The sequence below is a fragment of the Sminthopsis crassicaudata genome, chromosome 4 (assembly GCF_048593235.1).
Source record: "Sminthopsis crassicaudata isolate SCR6 chromosome 4, ASM4859323v1, whole genome shotgun sequence".
In the NCBI taxonomy this organism is placed as follows: Eukaryota; Metazoa; Chordata; class Mammalia; order Dasyuromorphia; family Dasyuridae; genus Sminthopsis; species Sminthopsis crassicaudata.
Window position 1 is genome coordinate 324,721,263 of NC_133620.1, and position 24,965 is coordinate 324,746,227.

Here is a 24,965-nt window from a genome sequence, read left to right on the forward strand (position 1 = left end):
AGACACTTAACACTTCCTAGCTGTGTGACCCTGGGCAAGTCACTTAACCAGCCTCAGGGATTAAAAAAAAAAAGAGAGAGAGAGAAAGTTCTTTCTCAAATCTATTTTTTTCAGGTATAAGGTACATATTCCTTAAAGTTGCCTCCTGCGCTAGTTATGTCTGTCTCTGGCTGGCTGTTTGCTGCTCCATGCATTCATTATCAAACTACTGACTATGACCCGGTCAGTAAGGAGGAAAGAAAGAGAAGAAATCCCCAAACCTCTTTATCTTCTAAGAGTGAATCCCTGGAAGTGGCTTGAGTTAATAAATTCAAAACTAGAGCTTTTTCTTCATGACTGACTTTCAGTTATAATACATGGGTCCCAGGGTATATCTAATTCTTCCAGCCAATTACAAGATTTTTCCATGCCTTTTGAACCTTCCTTCATCCAATGGATAAAGTCCTAGAATCTCCTAGAATTACTTAAGAATTATTCATTTGTTATGGTTTTATGGGAATAATCTTTAATCTTTACCATTTTCTAAATCAGCAAAATAGACTTGACCAGGGAAAAAAGAAATAATGAACTCAGTGTTCAATAAACCTGGAAATATACACTACTCGGGTCAAACTTGCTCATTTCATAAGAATTTCTGGGAAAAGTTAAAAGCAGTCTGGCAGAAATTAGGCTTAGAACAAGTTCAAAACAAATAGACATATGACCTGCAGTAGCTATCTGGCACAGTGGGTAGAGCGCCAGCCCCCAAGTCAGGAGGACCCGAGTTCAAAACCTAGGCAAGTCACTTACTCCCACTTGCCTCAGTGTATGTGGAAATAAATACATAAATAGAAAGAATATGTTCATATATTCTTTAAACGCTCTCTTTCCCCGAGTCCCAAGTTCAGGGCTCTCCTCAGGCGCTGGGCGCACAGCGGTATCAGTTCAGGGCAGTGATTTTCTACTCCGTCCGGAGCACGGACCAGCATATGACCAGAGAGACCTTCAAACACCTGACCTAATTCCCGCCTGGAGCCCAGAGGGGTTACTTAAAGCGGTCTCCTCAGACTCTCAGACTAGTTCTCCTTGTCAGGTTCTTTCCAGCTAGCGGAAGTTTAGGGTTTCAAGAGGTCTGAGAGGGAGGGGCCCTGGGCCTCCCGTGAAGCCCGAGCTGCGCAAACTCGCGAACTTGGTGGCGGGCGGCGTTGGTGGGGGGAGGGGAGAAGACACTCTGGGTGGGTAGCTATAGCAACGGCTCCATCCATTGGCTGCCCAGGCCTGGGGGGCGGGCCTTCGGGGACGGAAATCCTCCCCTCTATCCCATCCCACTACCTCACCCGCTGGGCGGCCCCGGCAGCTGCAGCGGCAGAGGAGGAGGTGTAAGCTTTGGTTTGAAATCGTTTGGCGGCGGAGGCGGCGGCAGCCGCGGGAAGCCGACAGGACGGATGAGCATAGGGGTGCCAGGTTATTGCCTTTTAGGATTTTCATTCCTCCCCCGTGCAAATCAGGGTCCCGAGTGGGAGATGGGGAGGCAGGGGCGTACTACTGTGGGGGTCGCCTTCCTTAGAGGGACGTGAGGGAGGAGGAGCACTTTCCCCCTCCACCCACTTACTGCCTCTTGTCTGGGATGGGGCGCGCAATCTGACTCACGATCTTTGCCGGGGCCCAGGCAAAGCGTGGAATTCGTGGGAGCCTCTAGGTTCCAGAACGTTCCTCTTGAAGGGAAACACGAGGCTAAAGTCTCTGTCTCTCCTTTTAGCTAGCTGTCTCTGTCTCTTTTCCCCTCCCCCCTCTCCCTCCACACCATTGGCTCTCAGTTAAACTGACAGTCGATCTGAACTCAGTCAACAAATATACATTAACGTCGTTCTCTACTGGGTGCTGGGACTTAGAAAGACAAACATATCACCTGCCCTCAAAAAGCTTTTATTCAGTCAAAGGAAGGAAAATTGGCTGGAAGCATCCAGATGGTGCGAGCAGATTCCACGGTCTCACAGTAAACCGAGAGAATTGGTTGATCCGAACTCATTTAACAGGGAATCAATCGACATTTATTAATTATCTGCAGAGTGCCAGGCGCTGGAGATACACAAAGAGGCTCACTGATGGAGACAACACATATATAAATATCAATAAAATAAAAGAGGGAAAGCACTAGAACTAAAAGCGGTTGGGAAAGATTTACAATGAGATTTTAATTGGGACTTGAAGCGGGAATGTGGTGATAAAGGAGAGCATTCCACGCATGGGAGGAAAAATCCCCCAAGTAAAGAGAGTTCTTTGTCAGTGTCACTATTACAGAGTTATGCTATGATCCTGGGGGCAATAGGGAGTCAAAGAAGTTTATTGAGTAATGGAGTAACATGATTGTACTTGTGCTTTAGGAAAGTGACTGGTAACTGATGGATTAACTATGTGAGGATTGCCGTTATGCACCACATAGGGGGCAATGTCAGAGGAAATTAGGGGACTTCTTCAAGAGATATTTATTGCAAAGATGAAATTGGTGGCTTTTTGCAACAGATTGGCGTGTGTGTATGTATATGTATGTGTGTGTGTGAGAGAGAGAGAGAGATCAGTGATATAAATAAGAGAATTAGTAGAGAAAACTCAGAAAAGAAGAAGGAGAAATATTAAAAGAATGAGGACTGAAAAGATGTCATTGGGTTTGGTAGTTAAGAGATTAAAGTTAAGAGATGGAAAAAGTAGTTTCAGATGAGTTTTAAGGTGTGAAACCGACCTATAGAACATTTAGAAGAGACTGAGAGGAGAGGAAATGAGTATAGGCAGCTTTTTCTAAATGTTTGGCTGAAAAAAGAAGGGAGAGATGGAGACTTTATAACTTGAGGTTGAGGCCTGCCCAGCTTTGTTAAGAATGGGAGAGGTGAGCATGTTTGTCAGCGCAATGAAAGGATTTTAGATAGAGTGAGGTTAGGGATTAAAGAGGAAAGAGATGATTGTGGGGGCTGTCAGCTAGAGAAGATGGGAAGAAATGGAATCAAGGACACATGAGGGATTGGCCTTATTATTACCTCTTTATCAGAGACTGGAAGGGTTACATGGAGAATAAGGGATACTATCAAAAGATTTTGAGATGTAGGGAAATAGAGAAGAGAGAGCTCAATGTAAAAGTATGTGTGATCCTCAACTGAGGGAGTAGGAAGTAGGAGGGGGGGAGTTTAGATTTAGAACCACTTCTGTGGGAAGTGGGACATAGAATCAAATAGGGAGGTATAAAAAAGATTTCTTTGTTTCAATGATGAGCTAGTTGAGGATAAATAACAGATATGTAATGAACTCAGGTAATTCCTTTGGTCAACTTCTTCCAATTTAGTTCTAAAACCATGTGACTAGGCACAGAAGAGACAGGTGGTGGGAGTAATCCATGGCTAGGATTTGTCACAGATTATGTGTTTTAAAAACAGAGCATACCATAGGCTTTAAATTGGTTAACTATAGGGGAAGTCTTTAGGCCATATACCTAAGTAACATATAATATATATAAGTGGGAGTGATAAATGGATTTAAGGGATTAGATTTGATAGGGATTAGAGAGAGTACCTGAGGAACTATGAACAGAGGTTCAGAATGTTGTATAGGAAGCAGCAACAAAAACATTCTAAATAAAAAGAAATGCAAGAAAGCAAAATGGTTGTCTAATAAAGCTTATAACCAAAAAAAAGAAGGAAAGTGAAAGGCAAAGGAGAAAGGGAAAGATATATGGAACCGAATGCAGAATTCCACAGGAAAGCAAGGAGAGGTAAGTTTTTCTTAAAGGTAAACAATGTAAAGAAATAGAAGAAAACAATAGAATGGGAAAGACAAGAAATCTCTTCAAGAAAATTAGAGATATTAAGCAAATGTTTCATGCAGAAATGAGCATGGCAGCTAGGTGGTATAGTGGATAAAGTGCCAGCCCTGGAGTCAGGAGGACCTGAATTCAAATCTGGCCTCATATATTTAATATTTCCTAGCTGTGTGATCCTGGGCAAGTCACTTAACCTCAATTGCCGTAGCAAAAAAAAAAAAAAAAAAAAAAAGCATGGTACACGACAAAAATGGTAAGCACTTAATGGAAGCAGAAGAGATTAAGAAGAGGTGGCAAGAATATACACCTTATCATATGATTTTATATTATAAGATTATTATAAGATAAGAAATATCTTAACATCACTGATAACCAATAACCATGATGTTATGGTTACTGATTTAGAGCCAGACATCCTGAAGAATGAGTTCAAATGGGCCTTATGAAATACTGTTAACCATAAGGCAAATAGTGATAGAATTCCAGTAGAGCTGTTAAAATATTGTATTCAATATGCCAACAATTTTGGAAAATTCAACAGTAGCCATTCTATTGGAAAAGATCAGTTTACATTCTAATCCTAAAGAAGGACAATGCAAAGGAATGTTTAATATACCAAATAATTGCATTTATTTCACATGCCACCATACCTTGACATTAAGATTCTGAAAGCTAGGCTTCAGCAATATGTGAATCAAAAATCACCGGCAGAGAAAGCTGCTTTTTGAAGAGACTGAGGAACTAACGACCAAATTGCCAATATTTGCTGGATTATGGGGAAAGCAAGGGAGTTCCAGAAAAAAAAAAAAAAAAGTTTGCTTCTGCTTTATTGACTGCATTAAAACCTTTGACTATGTAAATCACAACAAAATGTGGCAAGTACTTGTCTCCTAAGGTGCTGGCCAAGAAGTGAGCATAGAACAATTGACTGGTTCAAGGGCAGAAAAGAAATATAACAAGGCTGTATATTATTGTTTTATTTATTTAACCTATATGCAGAATATATCATGAAATGCTGGGCTGAATGAATCAAAAGGCAGAAATGAGGTTGCTAGAAGAAATATCAACAATTTCAGATATGCAGATGATATCACTATGGTGGCAGAAAATGATGAAGAATTAAGAAGCTTCTTAATGAGGGTAAAAAGAAGAGTATAAAAGCTGGCTTGAAGCTTAAAAAAAAAAAAAAAACCCAAAACAAAAAACTAAGATTTTGGCAACTGGTTCCAACACTTGCTGGCAAATAGAGGGAGAAAAAATGAAGCAATATCAGATTTTCTATTCTTAGACTCAAAGGTGAATGTAGATGGTGACTACAGCCATGAAATTAAAAGATGCTTGTTCCTTGATGGGAAAGCCATGGTAAATCTGGACAACATAGTTAAAGAAAAAAAAAATCCATGTAGTCAAAAAAAAATCCCCCCCCCTCCCCATGGTAATATATGACTGTGTTAAGTGGACTATAAACTAAACTAAACTGAATTAATGCTTTTAAAATTGTGGCTGAAGAAGACTTTTGAGAATCCATTAGACAGAAAGGTCATTAAATTAGTCAATATTTAAAGAAACTAATTCAGGCTATTCATTGGAAGATCAGCTACTAAAGATGACACTTAAATACTTTGGCCACATAATTAGAAGATAAGACTCATTAGAAGACACCCCAATGTTGGGAAAGATTAAAGGCAAAAGGAGAAGAGGAGAGTGGAGGATGGTGTAGTTTATGCAAGCAACAAAAATGAACTTGGACATACTTTTGAGAGACAGAGGAAGATAGAATGGCCTAGTATGCTTTGGTTCATGAGATCATGAAGAGGTGGTTATAACTGAATGACTGAGCAACAACAATAAAAAGTTTGGAATAGGGAAGGCAGGAAAATATCACTTTAATCAATTTTTAGGTTTTCCTATCTGTCTGACCATTCTTCTATCTCTTTTTCCCCCGTTTTCATTTAGATCATACCAATTTTTTTCAACTAGATCATGTATCTAGGTTATTTACTTGGTGCTCTTATTAGCTTTCAAAGTTTCAATGATCATCTCCATGCAGATAACTCTGAAATCTACTTGTCCTGTTCTTAATTTCTCTCCCATTCTCCATCGTCTTTTTAGATATTTTGAATTGGATGTCTTTTAAACATCTTAAGCTCAATATGTTTAAAACTGAACTCATAAGCTTCCCTCCCCTAACTCTCCTTTCTTCCTGACTTCTGTATTACTGTGGAAGATACCACCTTACTCCCAGGAATCCAGATTCACAGTTTGGTTGTCATCTTGATTCCTCTCTCTCTCATATTCCATGTCCAAGTAGTTGTTAGATCCTGGCATTTCTATCTTTCTAACATCTTTCATATATGTCCTCTTCTTTCCTTTGACACTGCGATCATCTTAGTGTAGGCCCTCATCACCTCTTGCCTGGAGCATTGTAGTAATCTGGTTGATCTCCCTGCCTCCTCCTTCCTCACACAAACCTATTCTCCATTCAGCTGTCAAAATGAACTTTCTAAAGCACAAGACTAATGTCATGTCCCTTTTCAGTCAACATCAGTTGCTTCCTGTTGTCTCCCAGATCAAATATAGAATCCTCGGTTTGACTTTTAAAGTCCTTTAAAACCTCTTTCCTACTTTTTCAATCTTTTTACCTTTACTCCTTTCTTCATATTCTGTGATCCAGCTAATACTGGCCTCCTTGCTGTTGCTTGCATATAAAACTTTATCTCCTAAATTTCAAATTATTTTCATTTTTGTTTTTGCTTTATTGTTGTTTTATTTTTACATTGTAAACATTTACATATTACTTCCAATTCCTGTGAGAGCTCTCTTGTTACAAAGTAAAACAGATGAGTGAAGCTATTAATACAGTGACCTTATTTAAAGGTACTTGTAGCATTTCACATCTGTAGAACCACACTCATCCCACCTCTCTATTTACAAAAAAAGCAACAGCTGAAATCTGGTTTCTCTCCATTCTGCACCTTACCATTGGGGAAAAAAAAGGAAAAAAAATCTTGTAATAAATATACAAAGTGCACAAAACAAAATCTGTCATTGGTTACATTCAGGAATATGTCTCATTCTTCATTCAGAATCTGTTACTTCTGTGTTAGGGATAGCATGTTTCATTACAGGCTTTGGAATCATGATTGGTCATTATTGGTCATTGTGCTATTTATGATTCTTATAGTTTTCCAAAGTAGTTTGTTTTTATAGTTTTGTTATTGTTTAAATTGTTCTCCTGAATCTGCTAATTTCATTCTTCATCTTTTTATATAAACATCTTCAAAATTGTTCATTTTATACCATTTGATGTTATTGGTTGGAAGAATAATAATTGCTCATTGGTAGGATAAGCCAATATAATAAAAATGATAATGCAGCCTAAAATCTTTTACATAGTCAATACCATACCAATAAAACTATCAAACGATTATTTTACAGAACTAGGAAAAAATAAAATTCATCTGGAGGAAAAAAAGGTCAAGAATCTCAAGATAAATAATAAAAAGAAATGGGAATAAAGTGGACCTAACAGTGCCACATCTCAAATTATATTACAAACCAATAATTTTTTTCCTATTTAATATTTTATTTTTCCTCAGTTATATGTAAAATAATTTTTAACATTTGTTTTTTAAACTTTGAGTTCCAGATTCTCTTCCTCCCTCCCATTTAGAAGGCCCATGTGAAGTTCATTTCCATAAAAGTATTGTTGCAAAAGAAAACATAGATTTTCCCCTTCTCCCCCAAAAAACCTTTAAGAAATAAAGTATATCCCAATTTGTATTCAGACACAATCAGTTCTTTCTCTGGGTATGGATAGGATTTTTTTTATCATAAATCCTTCAGGGTAGTCTTATATCATTGTACTGCTGAGAATGGCAAAGTCATTTACACCTGCAAATCAATATTTATTAAAACAGTTTGATACTTGTTAAAAAATAGAGATCAATTATTGGAATAGAATAGGTAGGCAACAACTAGCAGCAAATGTGCCTAACAAAACAAAAGATCTCAGCAACTGGGATTAGGATTTATTTAACAAAACTGATGGGAAAATTGGACAACACAATGGAAGAAATTATATGTAGACAAAAATTTCACATCTTTTACAAATATAAGCTCCACATAGGTATATGATCTTGATATGAAAGGTTATTTTATAAACAAATTAGAGGGGGCAGCTAGGTGACACAGTGGATAGAGCACCAGCCCTGTAAAGTCAGGAGGGCCTGAGTTCAAATGTGGTCTTAGACACTTAACACTTCCTAGCTGTGTGACTCTGGGCAAGTCATTTAACCCCAATTGCTTCAGCAAAACAAAACAAATTAGAGAAATAAGGAAAGATGATTTTTTAATAATAGCTTTTTATTTTCAATATACATGCAAAGATATTTTTCAACATTCACCTTTGCAAAACCTTGTGTTCCCAAAATTTTCTCCCTTTCTTCTCTTCTCCCTCTCCCCTAGACCAGGTAATCCGATATAGTTTGAACATGTGCAATTCTTCTATACATATTTCCACATGTATTGTGTTGAACAAGAAAAATCAGATCAAAAAGGGGAAAAAATTAGAAAAAAATTGAACAAGCAAACAAAAAAGATGAAAATACTATGTTGTGATCTACATTCAGTCCCCATAGTCTTATTTTCTCCATCACAATTCCATTGGAATTGGACCGAATCACCTCATTCTTGAAAAGAGCCATGTCCATCAGAGCTGATCATCACATATTTTCCACCCCCCCTGAGGCTGGGGTTAAGTGACTTGCCCAGGGCCACACAGCTAGGAAGTGTTAAGTGTCTGAGATCAGATTTGAACTCGGGTCCTCCTGAATTCAAGGCTGGTGCTCTATCCACTGAGCCACCTAGCTGCTCCCATCATCACATATTTTTGTTGTTGCTATGTACAATGTTCCCTTGGTTCTACTCACTTCACTTAGCATCGATTCATGCAAATCTTTCCAGGCCTCTCTGAAATCAGCTTGCTAATTGTTTCTTATAGAATAATAATATTCCATAACTAACACACACACACATACACATCCTTTTTTTATGACCTCTCTGTTTTTGGGATACACATCCAGTAGAGATGCTGTTGGATCAAAAGGTATGCACAGTTTGGGAATAGTTCCAAATTACTCTCCAGGGTGGTTACTGTATCGAATAATGGTGGTAATAATGAACATTTTTTGCTTGATTCCTGATCTTCTTGGGAAGGCCTGTAGCATTTCTCCATTATTTATAATTATAAGTCTTGGATTTTTTATTGGTACTATTTAGCATATAAAGGAAATACCCATTTATTTCTATACTTTGTAAATGTTCTTAATGCTGATGAGTGTTATATTTTGTCAAAACCTTTACATCGAAGATTATGACAGAGAAGGATGTGATCTGTGTATAGCTGAAGCCTTCTATTTTGACTCAATTGTCCCCCTCCTTTTTTGTCTCTGATTCTTGCAATTTCATGTTCTTTTCCTTGCTTGAAAATCATCCATTATCTTAAAGAACAATTTTTTCTCTTGTAGAATTATACTCAGTTTTACTGAGCATTTGATTTTGGTAGTAAGCTTTTGCCTTTTTGGTTTTTGTAATAAATTCTAAAAGATATGTAAGAGAATTGGGCTTCTCTTCTCTGGGCCTTTTCAAATAGCAGTCTTGCAGTGAAGTGCATTTTGCAAGATTACATAGCTGATAAATCTTCTGATCCTAATTCTAGCACTATTTCTATTGTTCCTTGTTGACATCACATTCTATTGATGTATTCAATGAAAACTAAGATTTTTGTGATTTATGGTAATCAGTGAAAAAATAGTAACAATGTAATTGATTATTATTAAAAAAATGAATAAAATAGAAAGTATGGCATATCAGGGTAGCACAATTTTACTCTTATTCTGAACCAATAAGTATAGTATGAGTTTCGGCATAATGGAGAATTACAGTTTAAAGTATTAAGTTGTTTTAAAATCAGTTCTTTAATGTGCACAAAGTTCTGGGGAATATAGAGGTTAAGTAGTACTTTTGAGTTTCTGTCTCCTGGGGCAAAATTTCCCTTCCCCTTATACTTCTCCCTGTGTTTTCATTTTTATCCACTGAGGTGGATACAAAATAGAACAGTAAAGAATATAAGTATGTAAAAGGGAATATTGTTAATTAGAGAGATTAAGATAACAAACAACCTGTAAAGTATAACTTTGTGATTAGTTGTTAGTAGGATTGTTTATTTGTATGTAAGTTACAAAAGGACTCTTTTGCTTTGTAATTCATCATTCATCTAAAAAATTTATCTAGTGACCAACCTACTAATTTATAAACCTTTTCAGATTTAATTAAGTTGGTTCTGAGACAGCAGTCAGTCTGTTGCTGGGACTGTATTTGAGAATTTTCATCTAGACAGAACCCTATCAAGGATTAAGCAGATGCTTAGTGTCACCCTGATAGTGGCCCTAGACTGCACCCAGAAGACTGAGGCTTTGAATACTAGACCTGACATTGCATGTTCCATATGAAGAAGAGTTTTTTTTTTTTTTTTTTTTTTTTTTGATGGGCTTCATCCTCTGGCATTTTGTAATGTAACTAAGGAACTGGTATTATTCAGCCTAGCTCTTGGGAAACAAAGGCTAGACTTTGACACAAACTCCCTATTGTGCCACTCCTCTCATTCCCAGTCCTTGGGTTTTGGAAAATGAACGAATGTTCATGGTGAGAGAATATCTCTCACCATTTATAACATAAGACCTTGGAATATAGAGGTCAAGTAGTATTTATGAGTTCCTATCTCCTGAGGCAAAATCTCCCTTCCCCTTATACCTATCTCTGTGTTTTCATTTTCATACACTTCAGTCTTTTTACTTCTTAGTCTCTTTTGATGCGAATTAGGTAAGGGGTACCTAGATGAAATTAGGGTTAATCGAGGTCTCGTGGCAGGTTTGGGGTACAGGGAGTCAAATAGAGCTCTCCTGCAACCCCTTTGGATTCAGCACAAGGATACAGAGTTAAATGAGGTCTAGTAGCAGTGCAAGAGTCCCCTGAAAAGGAATTTACAGACCCTAAAACCTAGATTAATAAAAGAGGTTTATTTGGGGTTTGGAAGTAAGAGTAGAGGTAGAAAGACGCCAGGGCCAGGGCTGGCGCTGGACGGACAGGAACCTTTAGCATGGCCAGTATAAGAATGCTATGTTTGGTGCTCCTGCCAAGAGTGGGCTCCAGAGATGCCCTTTTTATAATGGGGGCTTTTGGTAATCTTGTAGATGGGTGGAGTCCCAGGTTGGCCTCTGGCTTGAGTTTCAGCCAGGGTTAGAATTATAATAGAATTCAATGGGTTTTTAGATAAGGAGGAAGCTGTTTGTGGGGATTGGGGAAACCTGAGCTGATCATTAGAGTGGGGGCTGGGACAGCTCAAATTAGCTCAGATCTGGTGGGGACTGGGAAAGCCTGGATATCTCCCATTGGGATTCATGGTGGCTGGGAATTAGAAAGGAGTCTTAGCCCATATAACTTTCATCTCAAAGGAAGAGGTGGCCCTTTTCCTTTCCAAGGCCTCTTATTTGCCCTTGTGCTCTCTATTCTCTTTCCTCCCATGTCCTTGAAGACATTGTCCATTTATCACTACTCTATTTCATTGTCAGTTTATCTGTTTACTTACTTTGGATTACTTCTATAAAAAGTAAACAAAACAACCAACCTTCACTTTATCCTTCCATTAACTTAAGCTGTTATAAATCTTTTCCTTTTCATTGTTAGACTTCTAGAAGGAATTGTCTATGCCTATTTTGGTTGTTTCTTCACTTTTCATTCTACTCTTCTTTTACCACCATCTCTGGAAAGACTTTCTAGCGTTGCCAACAGTCCCTTTACTGCTAAGTGTAATATCCTTTTTTTGACCTCTATTGGTTTAAACATCATAGCAGTTTTTGATTCTATTGACAATTCTGTCCTTTGAATGCTATATCTTCTCTACATTCTTTGACACTGCTGCTAAATATTCTCTTGCCTAACAATTCTCCTTTGCTGGATCATCATACATCTCCTACTTCCTTCACATGGATGTTCCCCAGAGTTTTGTCTTATATAGTCTTTTTGTCTATATAGTTTCTCTTTGAAGACTTCAATAGTTCCTGTAGGTTCAAGTATCATTTCTATGCAAATGACTCTCATCTATATATTTAGCTATAAGTTGAGTCCTGCACTTCACTTGTGTCATTAATTGCCTGGTAGATAATCTCTTCCAGGTGTTCTGTAGGCATCTCAAATTCAATATGTCCAACCAGAACTCATTTTTCCTGCAAAGCTCCCTCTCCAAACTGCCCTACTGTTATCCTTGACTCTCTCTCTCCCCCTCCCTGATTCATTCAGTTGCCAGGTCTTGTTGATTGTCTGCATGATATATTGTTTCCATTTTTCCAGGCCCTGATCACATTTACCTAGACTGTTGTAATAGCCTTGTAATTTATTTTCCTGATTCTATTTTTAAAATTCTGATACATTTTTTCCAACAGTTATCACAATAATAATAATTAGCATTTATATAGTGTTTGCAAACAAATTTTAATGTATGTTATTTTATTTGAACTTCCTGAGACTAGAGTATGGCCTTGTCACTAATTTTCCCCTAAGGCATTAGTGGATTCACACTATCTTTAGGATAAAATAGAAATTCTTTAGTCTAGCATTTAAGGCACTCTTTAATCTGTCATCTTCATATCTTTTTAATCTTATATTAATGGCTTATTGTCCAAATATAACACTCTATCTCCTTTTTCAGTATATTTATCTCTAATATCTAGAATGTACTCCCATCTCAACTCTGCCTCTGTCTTCCTTCAAGATTCTGCTTAGGAATTCCCTCCCCCTTGAAGAGTTTTCAGATTTTCTTTTACCCTCTCTCTCTCTCTCTCTCTCTTCTAACCCCATTGTTTTATTTTTTAAAAATTATTTTATTTAAAAGAAAAGAATAAAAAAAAGAAAACCAGAAAAGGACAACAAAGCAAAATAAAACAGAACATTGTTTTGTGTCCTGTGGGACATCAAAGATGATTCGGAATATATAACAATATATTATCTGTTCAAGAAAGGATATATAATAGTAGAAGAAATATCCATGAGTGACAATCTTTTCTTTACTTCCTTGTACTTTGTTCTTTTATTCTCTGCTGTGCACTTTTTTTACTTTGTTCTTCCCACTCCTTTTCATCACTCCTCACTTCCTACAAGCAGGTTTTAGTTAAATAAGGATATATTTATGTCACATACATACACACACACTTCCCTACTCCCATTCACACACACACACACACACACACACACACACACACACACACACACACACACACACACACACCCCTTTCCTAGCCCTGCTAACTCTTTACTTTATTCTGTTCCTTAACTTGACTTGCTATTATTTCACCTCTCCCCACCCCTGAATCCCTCCCTTGTCATCTCCCACTGGTGGCTTTTTTGAACTTAATTATGCTATCAAGATCTATATTCAAAGCTTTTCTTGTATTATAGAAATACCTCCTGGAATTTGAGCTCAGTCTTCAAGAGCTTAAGGTTACCTGTCAAATTAACTTTTGGTTTAGTTCAATACATTTTAAAATAGAATTTTATTATAATTTCTCAGAATGGCAACAGATTTTTAAAAAGGGAGAAAAAATCCCCAAATGGCTAACTGCATTATTATATTTTATTATTATATACTATTTACTGTTATATATTATTGACTATTTGAGTAAAATATTGAGTCATTAGGACATGGCCTTTGGCATCTATATAATTTGATCTTATTCATCAGCCTTTTGTACTATGCATTTCTCCGTAACAAAGCCATTTAAAACTTTTTCATATCCTTTTTTTTTTTTTTTTTTTTTTTTTTTTTTTTTTTTTTTTTACTTTATGGCATGTTGAATAGAGTTGATTTTGACTTTGACACAGGTTCAATATCATTTCCTTCAAAAATTAATTCATCTTTTTTGAGTTTGAGAAATTGCATAAGCAATACCTCATCTTATATCTATTAAGATATATTTTTCTGTCTGTGAAGTTTGAGTTTATTGGGCCACACTGTTCAATAAAATCCTCATTTTATGCTGAAAACCCCAGGAAACTGCTTTAATTGTCTTCTGTACATGACAACAGATTGGATGAACTGTTGTAAGTTTTACCAGTATCCCTACCACTTGTCTACCTGTAGCTTTTTCTCTTCTTTCCAGGGCTCAACATTGATGTTTGAAATCCTTTTGAAGGATTTATAATAACTGTCTGGATCATTAGACATATGTCAAAATTGTTTAGGATGTTGAAAATCCACTTGTTGAGAATGGTCTTCATTCTCAACAGTATGAATGGGCCAAAGAGCTATTATATTTATTTGTATATGTGCTAGATCTCTCCCTTCACTTTTCCTCTCACATCTTAACCATTTTCCCAAGAATATAAGCTCCTTGAAGGAAGAGAATATTTCGATTTTTAAATTTTTATGTCCATACACAAAAAAGAAACATGAATTAGACATTTTATGTTTTAATGTATGTTTAGTTTCAAAAGATGGTGAAATAAACTTAAGAGAAAAATCATGTTTTACCACATACCTATTAATAATTTCTCCTTTGCATTGTTCTTAATTTACATTCTGCTATTGGTGGGAAGCAGTTTCATTTTGGAAGTCTTTGTGGATGATTCCCATTTAGGACTTTTCACTATGCTTCTGCATTAGATAAATAAACTACCAATTCATATGTAGTATTGTCCAGTGGCCAAATGAGTAGAGCTTTGAATTTCAGAATTATAATATGGTTTATCTCTTTTTGGTGATTGTCATTTAATTATTGGATTTCACTTTTCTATAAATTGTTCATTTAAAAATTATTCAGTAAACTATTGTGAAGAAACTCTTTTCCTATAGTTTTCTTTTCTCTATAGTTTGTTGACAAATAGCTATTCTGACCTAGTCTCTCATTGGTCAGCTAGATGGTACAGTGGATAAAGCACTGAGCGTGGTGACAGGAGGACCTGAGTTCCAATATGGCCTTAGATACTAGCTGTATAATAAGGCAAGTCACTTTGTTTGCTTCAGTTTCCTCACCTGTAAAATGAGCTGGAGAAGGAAATGGCAAACCACTCCAGTATCTGACCCAGTTGGTGTCGTGAAGAGTTGGACAAGCTACCAAAATTCTAAAGGAAATACTTTGTTTTATATATTGTTGCTGTTGAGAAATGGGTTGATGGCCAGGTATGGACTATGTGTAAAATGAGGAGGAAATGCCTTCACTGGACCCCAAACAAATTTGCATTTGTTTACTAACCCACTTTATAATTGCTCTCTGACTATGAATAATAGTATATAGCAGTGCAAATTATAAGCATTCTAGGTCTGATGATTTAAAAGAATTCAAGATCTGATGGAATACATTATGCAAATCAAGAATTTATTTTGCAAAGTTTTACTATGGAAGATATTTTATCTTTGATATTATAGAAGGCAGAATGACAGATTTATAAATGGAAAAAGAACAGATAAGATTGTCTTCCAGAAAAAGATTTATTGGTACTGGGGACAAACTTTTTAAAAAACTAGTTTTTAAGTCACTAAGATGGTTTTGAAAAAAATAAGGGTTTTTTAAATTTTAAAAATTAAGTGAATTCTTTTAACTAATTCAGTCCTATATATAATTTCTTCCCCAACAGATTTCATAATTTAAAGGAGACACAGCTTACAAATCATTTTTACTAAAAGCCCCAGATATGTGCCGTTCTTCTCTTCATGTTTAATATTCTTAGCAAATGGGAAGATATATAGGTACTAACTTTTTCATCTTAAATTCTTTTGTAGACTACTTTAACAGAAATGACAAGTGAAGAAGAAAAATTGGAGATCTTGGATGCAGAATTTGATCACTATGTGGTAGATATGAAGCCTTTTGTTCTAAAATTACCCCATAAGACAGGTAAGACTGTTCAGTTATTTTGTTGTTGTTGTTGTTAAGATACTGTGTTTGTGTTTTGAATTTCATTTGTGAAGACAACATGGCCCAGTGGAAAGACTACTTAACTTATAATCATGGAGTCTGAATTAAAATCTGCCTTTCCTGCTTATTACCTGTGTGACCTTGAGCAAATTCATTTAACCTTCCTGTTCCTCAGGGGCTGCTTCTATGTAATGCTGGAGAAACTGAGCAAGATAGAGATTAGAGAGGACTTAATAAATTATTAAATGGAGAGATATACTGGGACCAGATGGATCCATGGTTTGGTCCCAGGGCTGAAGGAGACTATCGTCTCCAAGGATCCACCAAACAATCAGAGTTCTCAATGACATATATACATGTGGCCCGGATGCAGGGGTAGAGTCAGGGTACTGAGAGCGGGAATGGGATTCTGACAGGGTGAGGTGAGCCTCTGGAGAGGGGGATGACATAATCAGAATGAGGCACCCTGGACTTGGGGGAGGCATCTTGATAAGACAGTATCTGATATTCCAATAGTTTGGGATGGGGAGAAGCATTCTGATATTCTAAAACATAAGATCTTTTATCCTTATCAAGTATTCTAATAAAGAGGGAGGGGAGGTTTTGCAGAATTGAGAAGCAGGGAAACTGGACAAGACTGAGTCAGGATAATTAGGGAAACTGTCAGGACAATAAAAGAGAACTGTGGCATAACACTGTGAACTGAGGGGGCCGGACTAGATGACTTCCAAGTCTAGATCCATTTGATTTTTGATCTTACATTTAATTATTCTTTGACTATTGTAAGATGTCTTAGACTGTTCTAAGTTTACTCTAATAAAGTTCAGTTGAATGAATTAATTTTCAAAGTTGAAAGATATATATCCACACACACACATATACATATATATGTATATATATATATATATATATATATATATATATATATATATATATTATCAAATAAGAAAAGAACAATCCAGTAATATTTTATAGTACCTTTCAACCATGGGTAACATTAGCATGTTTTGGGTTTTACTTTGTATTAAAATAAATAAAAAGAAACCTTAATACAGCACTATATACTAAGTTACAAATTGCGAGGACCGAGTTAGCACCCTGAATACCTTAGAATCAGCCAGAGGCAGGGTAAGCAAAAGTCCTTGGTCTTATTCTTGGTTTTTAGGGGTAGACATGAAGGGAATGGACACAGGATCTCTGCAACCTTCCTTTTCCTCCTCTAACGCCAAAGTGACTCTGGCTTGTCTTACTTCACCCCCTAATCCTTCCCACAATTCTCTGTTTACACCAAACTATTGGACCAGCACAGTAATGGGAAAGGCCATTTTCCAAGCTTATTCTAATAGAGTATTGTCCAATTGGTAATTACCCTTAAGTGCTCGGTTGTCCAACCTCAGTGCATCAACTCAGAGTTTCAGCCCTTTACAACAAATGAAACAGTTTTTAAAGTCCTTTTTGTTCTTTGATACCCTAACAGAACATAGTGTGTTTTTCATTTTTAAGTGATGTTAAAGGTAAAAGGGTACTCTAAGCAAAATTAAATATTTAGTATAATAAAGCTTCAGGTTTCTCAGCCTTTTCTTTGTGCATCCTTTTTCTTGGTATAATTTCTCTTCCAAGTCAGTACTCTTTTCTAACTTTTATAATCACAAAAGGAAATGTTCTCATAATTTATTTTCATTTACCGAATGATTACATTTTATTGTGAATGAGTTTCTATCAGTGTGTTCATTACCTCAAGAACATGTTTAGATTTTTTGCCTCTAGTTGTGTAATGAAAGGTTTTTTATTACCTTTAAAGGAATTTCAAGCATGTTTCAAAATAAAGGTATCAAGTATAAGGAAGCAATTTTTTCCACCATGAAAAAGATGCATAAAACACAAAAGACTCATAGTAAGCATTAACATATTGTTATGACCTATTATCTCTTATATAATCTTTTGTGAGATAGAAACTATTGGGAGACTTGTGGGTTACACAACTATTTCATATCTGAAAATGCAACTCAAGAACTGTATCTTCTACAGTCATATGTTGCTCATCCTTCTGGTAACAATTTCTCTTGGGGAATGATATAATTTAAAAATTATTTATTAGTTTTCAACATTTAATTTTGTAAGATTTTTATAACTAGCTAGTGTATCAACAATATATCAATAGAATCATAGTGGACACAGGGTTTGCAAGAAAGGGAGAAATGTATTCTTTAGAGCCAAACTTGGATATTATAATTTAATAGCATTTAGTTTCTATAGTTTTTTTTTTTTTTTTTTTTTTGTTGTTGTTGTTCTTTCTATCTATACTGTGGTAGTCATTGAGTATACCAGTTGCTTGCTTTTGTTTATTTAACTTTCTGTCAGTTCATTAATAGTTCCTGCATACTTCTTCATATTCATTATAATCGTTATTTTTTATACTACAATAATATTCCATTATAATCATTCACCATAATTTATTTAGGCATTCACCAAGAGATGGACATCTTTGTTTTGAATTTTCTGCTGTTATAAAAAGTTATGTCTTGAATACTTTTGTGTTTATAGGGCCCTTCTTTTTATCATTGATTTTGTGATTTTGATGTAGTGGTTGGCTCTCTTAGTAAAAAGTATGAAAAAATATGAAGTCACTTTCTTAGCATAATTCCAAATTGTTTTGTAAAATAGCTTTTTATTTATTCTTGCTAAGTAGCAGTATGGAATAGTGGGTGGCTGGCCTTAGGCTTGGGAAACCCTGAGTTCAGGTCCCATTCTTGACACACTTAGCTCTATGATCCTAGGCAAATCACTTACAAATGCTTACGTTTGTCTCAGGCTTTAAATTGAAGAGAAGGTGATGATCTGCTTTGGAAGTGTCCTTACTTGGAATTCCCTCCACTTATTAAATCACAGGTTCAGATCTTTCTCCTCCTGCCCCTTTCCATTTTTCTTGCAGTTAGGAGCTAATAAATCATCCATATGGAATACACATACTGCTAATAGTCTGGGGGGAAAACTCCATTCGCCCACATTATTTATGGTTCTGATAAGTATTTTATTTTTTACTCTTTGTCTTTCCACATATTCTAGATATAGGCTACCTAAACTTTTTCTGTTCATGACCCCTATTTGTCCAAGAAGTTTTTATGCAACTGTCATGGCTATAGATATATAAAATAGGTATACATATCAAACATTCACTGATAATAAATCATAAAGAAGTAGATTTTAAAACAATTATTTGATATACATTAGCATTCATTAAAGATGGAAGCAAATCTGCAAACTAATGAGATGGATGTGCTTGTTTATTTTGACACAAAAAATTAAATCTTGACAGAATATTTGATATCTTTTATTGTTTTGGGTTTTTTTTTTTTGAGGCTGGGGTTAAGTGACTTGCCCAGGGTCACACAGCTAGGAAGTGTTAAGTGTCTGAGACCAGATTTGAACTCGGGTCCTCCTGAATTCAAGGCTATCCACTGAGCCACCTAGCTGCCCTGATACCTTTTACTGTTGCCAAATTTTTTGTGATCTCCATTTCAGTTATGTGACCCTATGTGGAATTGTGACCTGCAGCTTAAGAAACTTTGTTAAAGATTCTATCTGTCTGTCTGTCTGTTTATTTACTGTTCCTATTATTTCATTGTTGTAGGTACTTCCTCTATTGACCTCACTGTTTTTGTTAGTGAATCTTCTAGGGACAAAATATATTAGAGGCTGTGTGCTCTAGTGGAAAGAATGCTGGATTTAGAGCCTGGATGACTAGCGCTAGTTCCTCACTAATTCTAGTAATTACTTATGAGACTAAGGGTTGACCAAGGACTTGACCTTTCTGAACTGTATACAGTTTTCTTGAAAAAATGGGGATGCCACAGGTTTGTAAGAAACAGATCATGTAATGCACCTTTCAAACCTTAAAAGTTTATTTATGTATATGTTTATAAATACATATATATTTATACACATATATTAGTTATTATTACAATACTGTTGTTGAATTACTTAGTATAGTAAAATTTCAGTATAAAGTATGTGTGATTCATGTTAAATTGAGAAATAAAAAGTTTAGATCTATTATTTAGAGTAAATGGTATGGAGGGCTGATCTTGGATTAGGGAGATCTGGATTTAAATTATGACTTTGATACATGCTGTATGACCTCAGGCCGGTCAGTTTAATTGTCAGTACCCTAGACAAATTTTAAAACTTATAAGTTTATAAGTTACATATTATTTGTTAATCTGCATTAATGAAAGGAATTTCTATACCAGGAGGTACCTCTACTGACACAACTATAGATATGGTCTCTAACTGCTTGCCTCCTCAAATTATTTCTACTTATATAATTTTATATGAAATTTGTCAAATTTCCATTATTTCCATTTGAAATTTCAATAAGTAGTTCATTTAGATGTGCATAATTTATAAACCAAGAAATTCAGTTTTTCAGAAGCATGATTCATTTTTCTGTGCTAGTGATGACATTTGCAAAATGGTAAATCCAGTACTAATACATTTTATTGGCAAAACAAATAAACTTGACCTTTATAAATCCAAGGGATTTAAGGTAGAATTATGATTTTGTTAGAGATATAATCTTCAAATTTAATTTGACTGATGATAGATTAATGTTAAAATACAGTTTTTATGAGAACTAAAAGTATGCTATTGTACATCAAAATAGTTTATCCAATGGATATGGATTAGATAATGCTATATTTTAAAAGTAGATTTTTAAAAGAATAATTATTTTATGGAATTATCTGTAAGTAATACTCAATTATTTTGGGCAATATTAATAGTAAACTTTCTGAACCAGATAAAAATCCCTGGAAATTGTTCCTTTTAGTGGATAAAAGTTTTGAAATTTATTTTTCCAGTAAGTTTTTAAAAAGCTAAATAATAATTCAGTGATTATATTTTATCTTCTTCTAGATTTGCACAGCTGGAATTACAGAAGGATTTCTACAGTACAACTATTGAAATGGATTTATTTCTCTATTTTTAGAGAGGCTCTTAACATTACCCTTCACTTACAAAAATTATTTTATATATATTCCAAAATTCTTTTCCCCTAAAATTATTATTTAGTCAACATTTTCATAATCTTTAACATAACTACACTTATGGACAAGGACAATTTAATTCACCAAAAATTTAATTATGTACTTACAATGTATACATATTATGTTAATTGCTGGAGCTATGGACCAATTTTTTTTTTTTAAGGACAAAAGATATATAGAAAAATAACATAAAACATAGGAAAGTGAGAGGTACAAAGGCAAAGTCCAGGCAAAACTCTGTTCAGTATATGTTTTTGTAATGTCATCTTTTATTTTCTGGAAAATATAGTAAGTAACAAGTGTTGTATTTTTCTAGAGCGACAGAGGTGTGCCCTTTGGATTAAAAAACTATGTGAACCTTCAGGAGCAGGCACAGGGATAATGGGTAGGAAGAATCGGAATCTGTATGCAAAACTATTAATACATATGCTTAAACGAGGAATTTTAGAAGGGCCTTTTACATATCGACCTGAACCAGGGACGTTGAAAACTTTGCCGTCTTACATGGTGGGTATCATTCTACCACATTATCTCTTTTGCAGAGAGAGTTTTTTTATAAATTGGCTTTTGGTAAAATAAAGGCAAAATCATTTAATTATTGAATTAGGGTATATAGAGCTTTGGGGTTTTATTACCACTCACTCCTGAGGCTTAGGTATTTAATCTTAGGATACTTTTTTCTTCTTAATTTTTCTATCTTTTGTTTAACGTATTTTTAGAATATATTATATATACATCTATATATCTATTGACATATTTGTAAACATATAGGCACATTTAGATGTTCAAAACTTTTATATTTACCTATGTTCTTTTTTTTAACTTTAAAGAGAAAAGAAATTTTAGAGAGTAGCTTTGCCATATGATTGTGATTTAGCTGTAGCTATCTGAGAAATGACTTCTTACATTTCACAGCTTAATCTTTGTTCATGATAAATAGATGATTTGTCTTGGATGAAATTCAGTGCTATAAGAACTGAAAATTCCTTAAAAAATAACGATGTATTATTCAAATAATTTCATTTTATAAAATCAACTTTCAAAAGCACATTAAAAAAAAACCTCTAATTTTGCTGTCAACTTTTACTTTTGTAACATGAAGAGTGCTAGATGAATGGAATTGTAACAGAAGACTCATAAATTCTTTCCAGGTCAAAATTTTATGATATTGCAGTAGTTGTGTTTCTCTAGGAAAATAGAAGTGCCTCATTGACAGGCTGATTTATTTTTCTTTGGCAGGAAATACAACTTGGTGGTGGTAGTTGTGAGTTATATTCATATCCATGAACCAGTTGGAAAGTTATAGATTTAAGTCCCTGAATATTCTACCTAGAGTGTCAAGTGATGACAGTGACTGTAAGAAATAAATTCATCACTTTAATTTTAACATTTCTTAATGGAAATCTTAAAATCTTGACAACTGACTGGGATATAAATGGGATATTTAATTCCTTAAAAAACATTAAAAGTGAAATTTTATACATTGGCTTACTACAGCTTTGGTCAGATGTCAGTAATTTCTGTGTCTTTGTTATGAAAAAAAATTAAGTTAAGCTTAATAATTTTGAGAATAAGTAGTTATATGAAGAGATATTTAACTAGAAACTGAAATAAACATGGATTCAACAGATTGCCTTGATATTGTAATGTCAATAAGACTAATTCCATGGTCGATGGAACAGAGGTTAGGCTTTTGCATATGTACAGAGAGAGGGACCTCTTTGAGAGAATTAGTGTAGAAATAACAAATAGTTTTCTTCAAAGAGTATATAGTTTTGTTGTATTTCATAGGATAACTAATTTGTCATGTTTGATTACGGGACTGAATGAGAGTTGCTTAGACTTTAATGAATAAAAAATAAAAATTTCATGTTTCATTCCAAGGGAAAAATGTAGAGTATAAGTATACTGAAGTTTACTGGGGGAAAAAAGTATGATAGTTGAACTTTTATAAACTGTAAATCTCATTTGATAGAGATTTCTGATCCCTTAGATTTGACTGGTTCTTAGTCTAAAAGTATTTAATCTCTAAAAAATATGTTTGAATTTTAAAGATACTCCAGAAAAACTTTTGATAATACTAAGAATTTAGGTAATGCAAATAATTATACTATAATTTTAATAGTTTAAAATAAATTGTAAATCCTAGGTTGTTTTTTTTTAAACATCAATTCCAAGTTATAAATAATATTCTCGGCTTCACTTTTTAACTGAATGTTGAATATTTTATGTATTTGGAAATTAATTTTTTTCAAGGAATACCTGAAAACTGATGGAAATAATAATTGATTGAGTCATGAGAGTACATTTTGAAAATTTTCTAAATTTTATTTTAATAGTCCATCTATTTTGATGAGCCAAATTTAGCAAGAGGAAAATGTTCAAATCCAGAGAGATTACCAGACTGGGTAAAGAGTGAATTGAGGCCAAGTGAATGTAAATCAGGTGAATCATGGAGACTTTCATCTGATGAAGATGCTTCATTTATGCAATCACCAACAGTTGCACAAAGGTAGGTTATAAAAATAAAACTTTTTTTTAGTTCTGGCTACTTTTATATATTGCCTCTTTATTTACTTCCTAACTCATTTTTATTATGTGTAGCATGAAGAGGTTGGAATAAGTACTAATGTCCTTTCTAGTTGTATCATCTTTCAAATTATACGGCAAGCATATACTGTATGCTTATTGATTGTATTTATACACACATTCATCCATATGTATTTCTTTACCAGAAATAACTTTTGATGTAAATCTTTCAGTGAGTGATTTTGTTTTTCTATATAGTTAGAAAAAAGATCAGAGAATTTTAGAAAGGGCAAATTTAGCACCAATTAGTTCAATTTATAATAGTTATATATCTGGCAAATCATTGTACAGCCTCTATTTGAAGACATCCAATGAGGTAAAAATCTACTTCACTAGGCAGCTTTTAAAGCAAATAGATTGTCCCCCAAGTCTAGAACTCTCTATATCTTTATCTTTACTTCCTGTCTTCCTTAAAATCTAAGCTAAATTTCACCTTCTGCAAGAAGCCTTTCCCAGTCTTAGTTATCCTGGCAATGATTTTCTGTAATCTTTTTGCTAATATTTTATTTAAGATTTTTGCATAAATATTCATTAGAGAGATTGGTCTATTATTTTCTTTCTGTTTTCAACCTGATTTTGGTATCTGTGTCATAAAAGGAATTTGGCAGGATTCCTTCATTCCCTTTTTTTTCAAATAGTTTATATAACATTGGAGTTAATTGTTCTTTAAATGTTTGGTAGAATTCACATGTAAATCCATCTGATCCTGGGGATTTTTTCTTAGGGAATTGATTAATAACTTGTTCTCTCTCTCTCTCTCTCTCTCTCTCTCTCTCTCTCTCTCTCTCTCTCTCTCTCTCTCTCTCTCTCGAAACTAGGACTATTTAACCAATTTACTTCCTCCTCTGTTTATCTGGGCAGCCTATATATATATATATATATATATATATATATATATATATATATATAAATTAATTAATTTATTTTTATTTAGAATTTTTTCCCACAGTATATATGCATGAGTAATTTTTTTTATAATATTATCCCTTGCATTCATTTTTCCAAATTATCTCCCCCCTCCTTCCACTCCCTCCGCCCGATGACAGGCAATCCCATACATTTTACATGTATTACAATATAACCTAGATACAATATATGTGTGTAAATACCATTTTCTTGTTGCACATTAAGTATTAGATTCCGAAGGTATAAGTAACCAGGGTAGATAGACAGTAGCGCTAACAATTTACATTCACTTCCCAGTGTTCCTTCTCTGGGTGTAGTTATTTCTGTCCATCATTGATCAACTGGAAGTGAGTTGGATCTTCTTTATGTTGAAGATATCCACTTCCATCAGAATACCTCTTCATACAGCATTGAAGTGTACAGCGATCTTCTGGTTCTGTTCATTTCACTCAGCATCAGTTGATGTAAGTCTCTCCAAGCCTCTCTGTATTCCTCCTGCTGGTCATTTCTTACAGAGCAATAATATTCCATAAGCTTCATATACCATAATTTACCCAACCATTCTCCAATTGATGGGCATCCATTCATCTTCCAGTTTCTAGCTACAACAAAAAGAGCTGCCACAAACATTTTGGCACATACAGGTCCCTTTCTCCTCTTTAGTATTTC

General features: G+C 34.7%; 1 protein-coding gene across 8 annotated transcripts in view; it reads left to right on the forward strand.

The window, feature by feature from the left end:
* Nucleotides 1-1,329: 1,329 nt before the first annotated feature.
* CEP112 (centrosomal protein 112) overlaps nucleotides 1,330-24,965 on the forward strand; it is a 728,584-nt gene continuing 704,948 nt past the window's right edge. For all 8 annotated transcript variants that reach the window (XR_012481126.1, XR_012481125.1, XM_074260574.1 and 5 more), the window contains exons 1-4: nucleotides 1,330-1,443; nucleotides 15,621-15,735; nucleotides 21,118-21,308; nucleotides 23,141-23,313. Coding sequence is in view for 6 of the 8 variants with exons in the window: in XM_074260574.1 (XP_074116675.1) it covers nucleotides 15,636-15,735; nucleotides 21,118-21,308; nucleotides 23,141-23,313 (464 nt within the window). In the remaining 2 variants the exon portion in view is untranslated. The remainder of the gene's footprint in view (nucleotides 1,444-15,620; nucleotides 15,736-21,117; nucleotides 21,309-23,140; nucleotides 23,314-24,965) is intronic.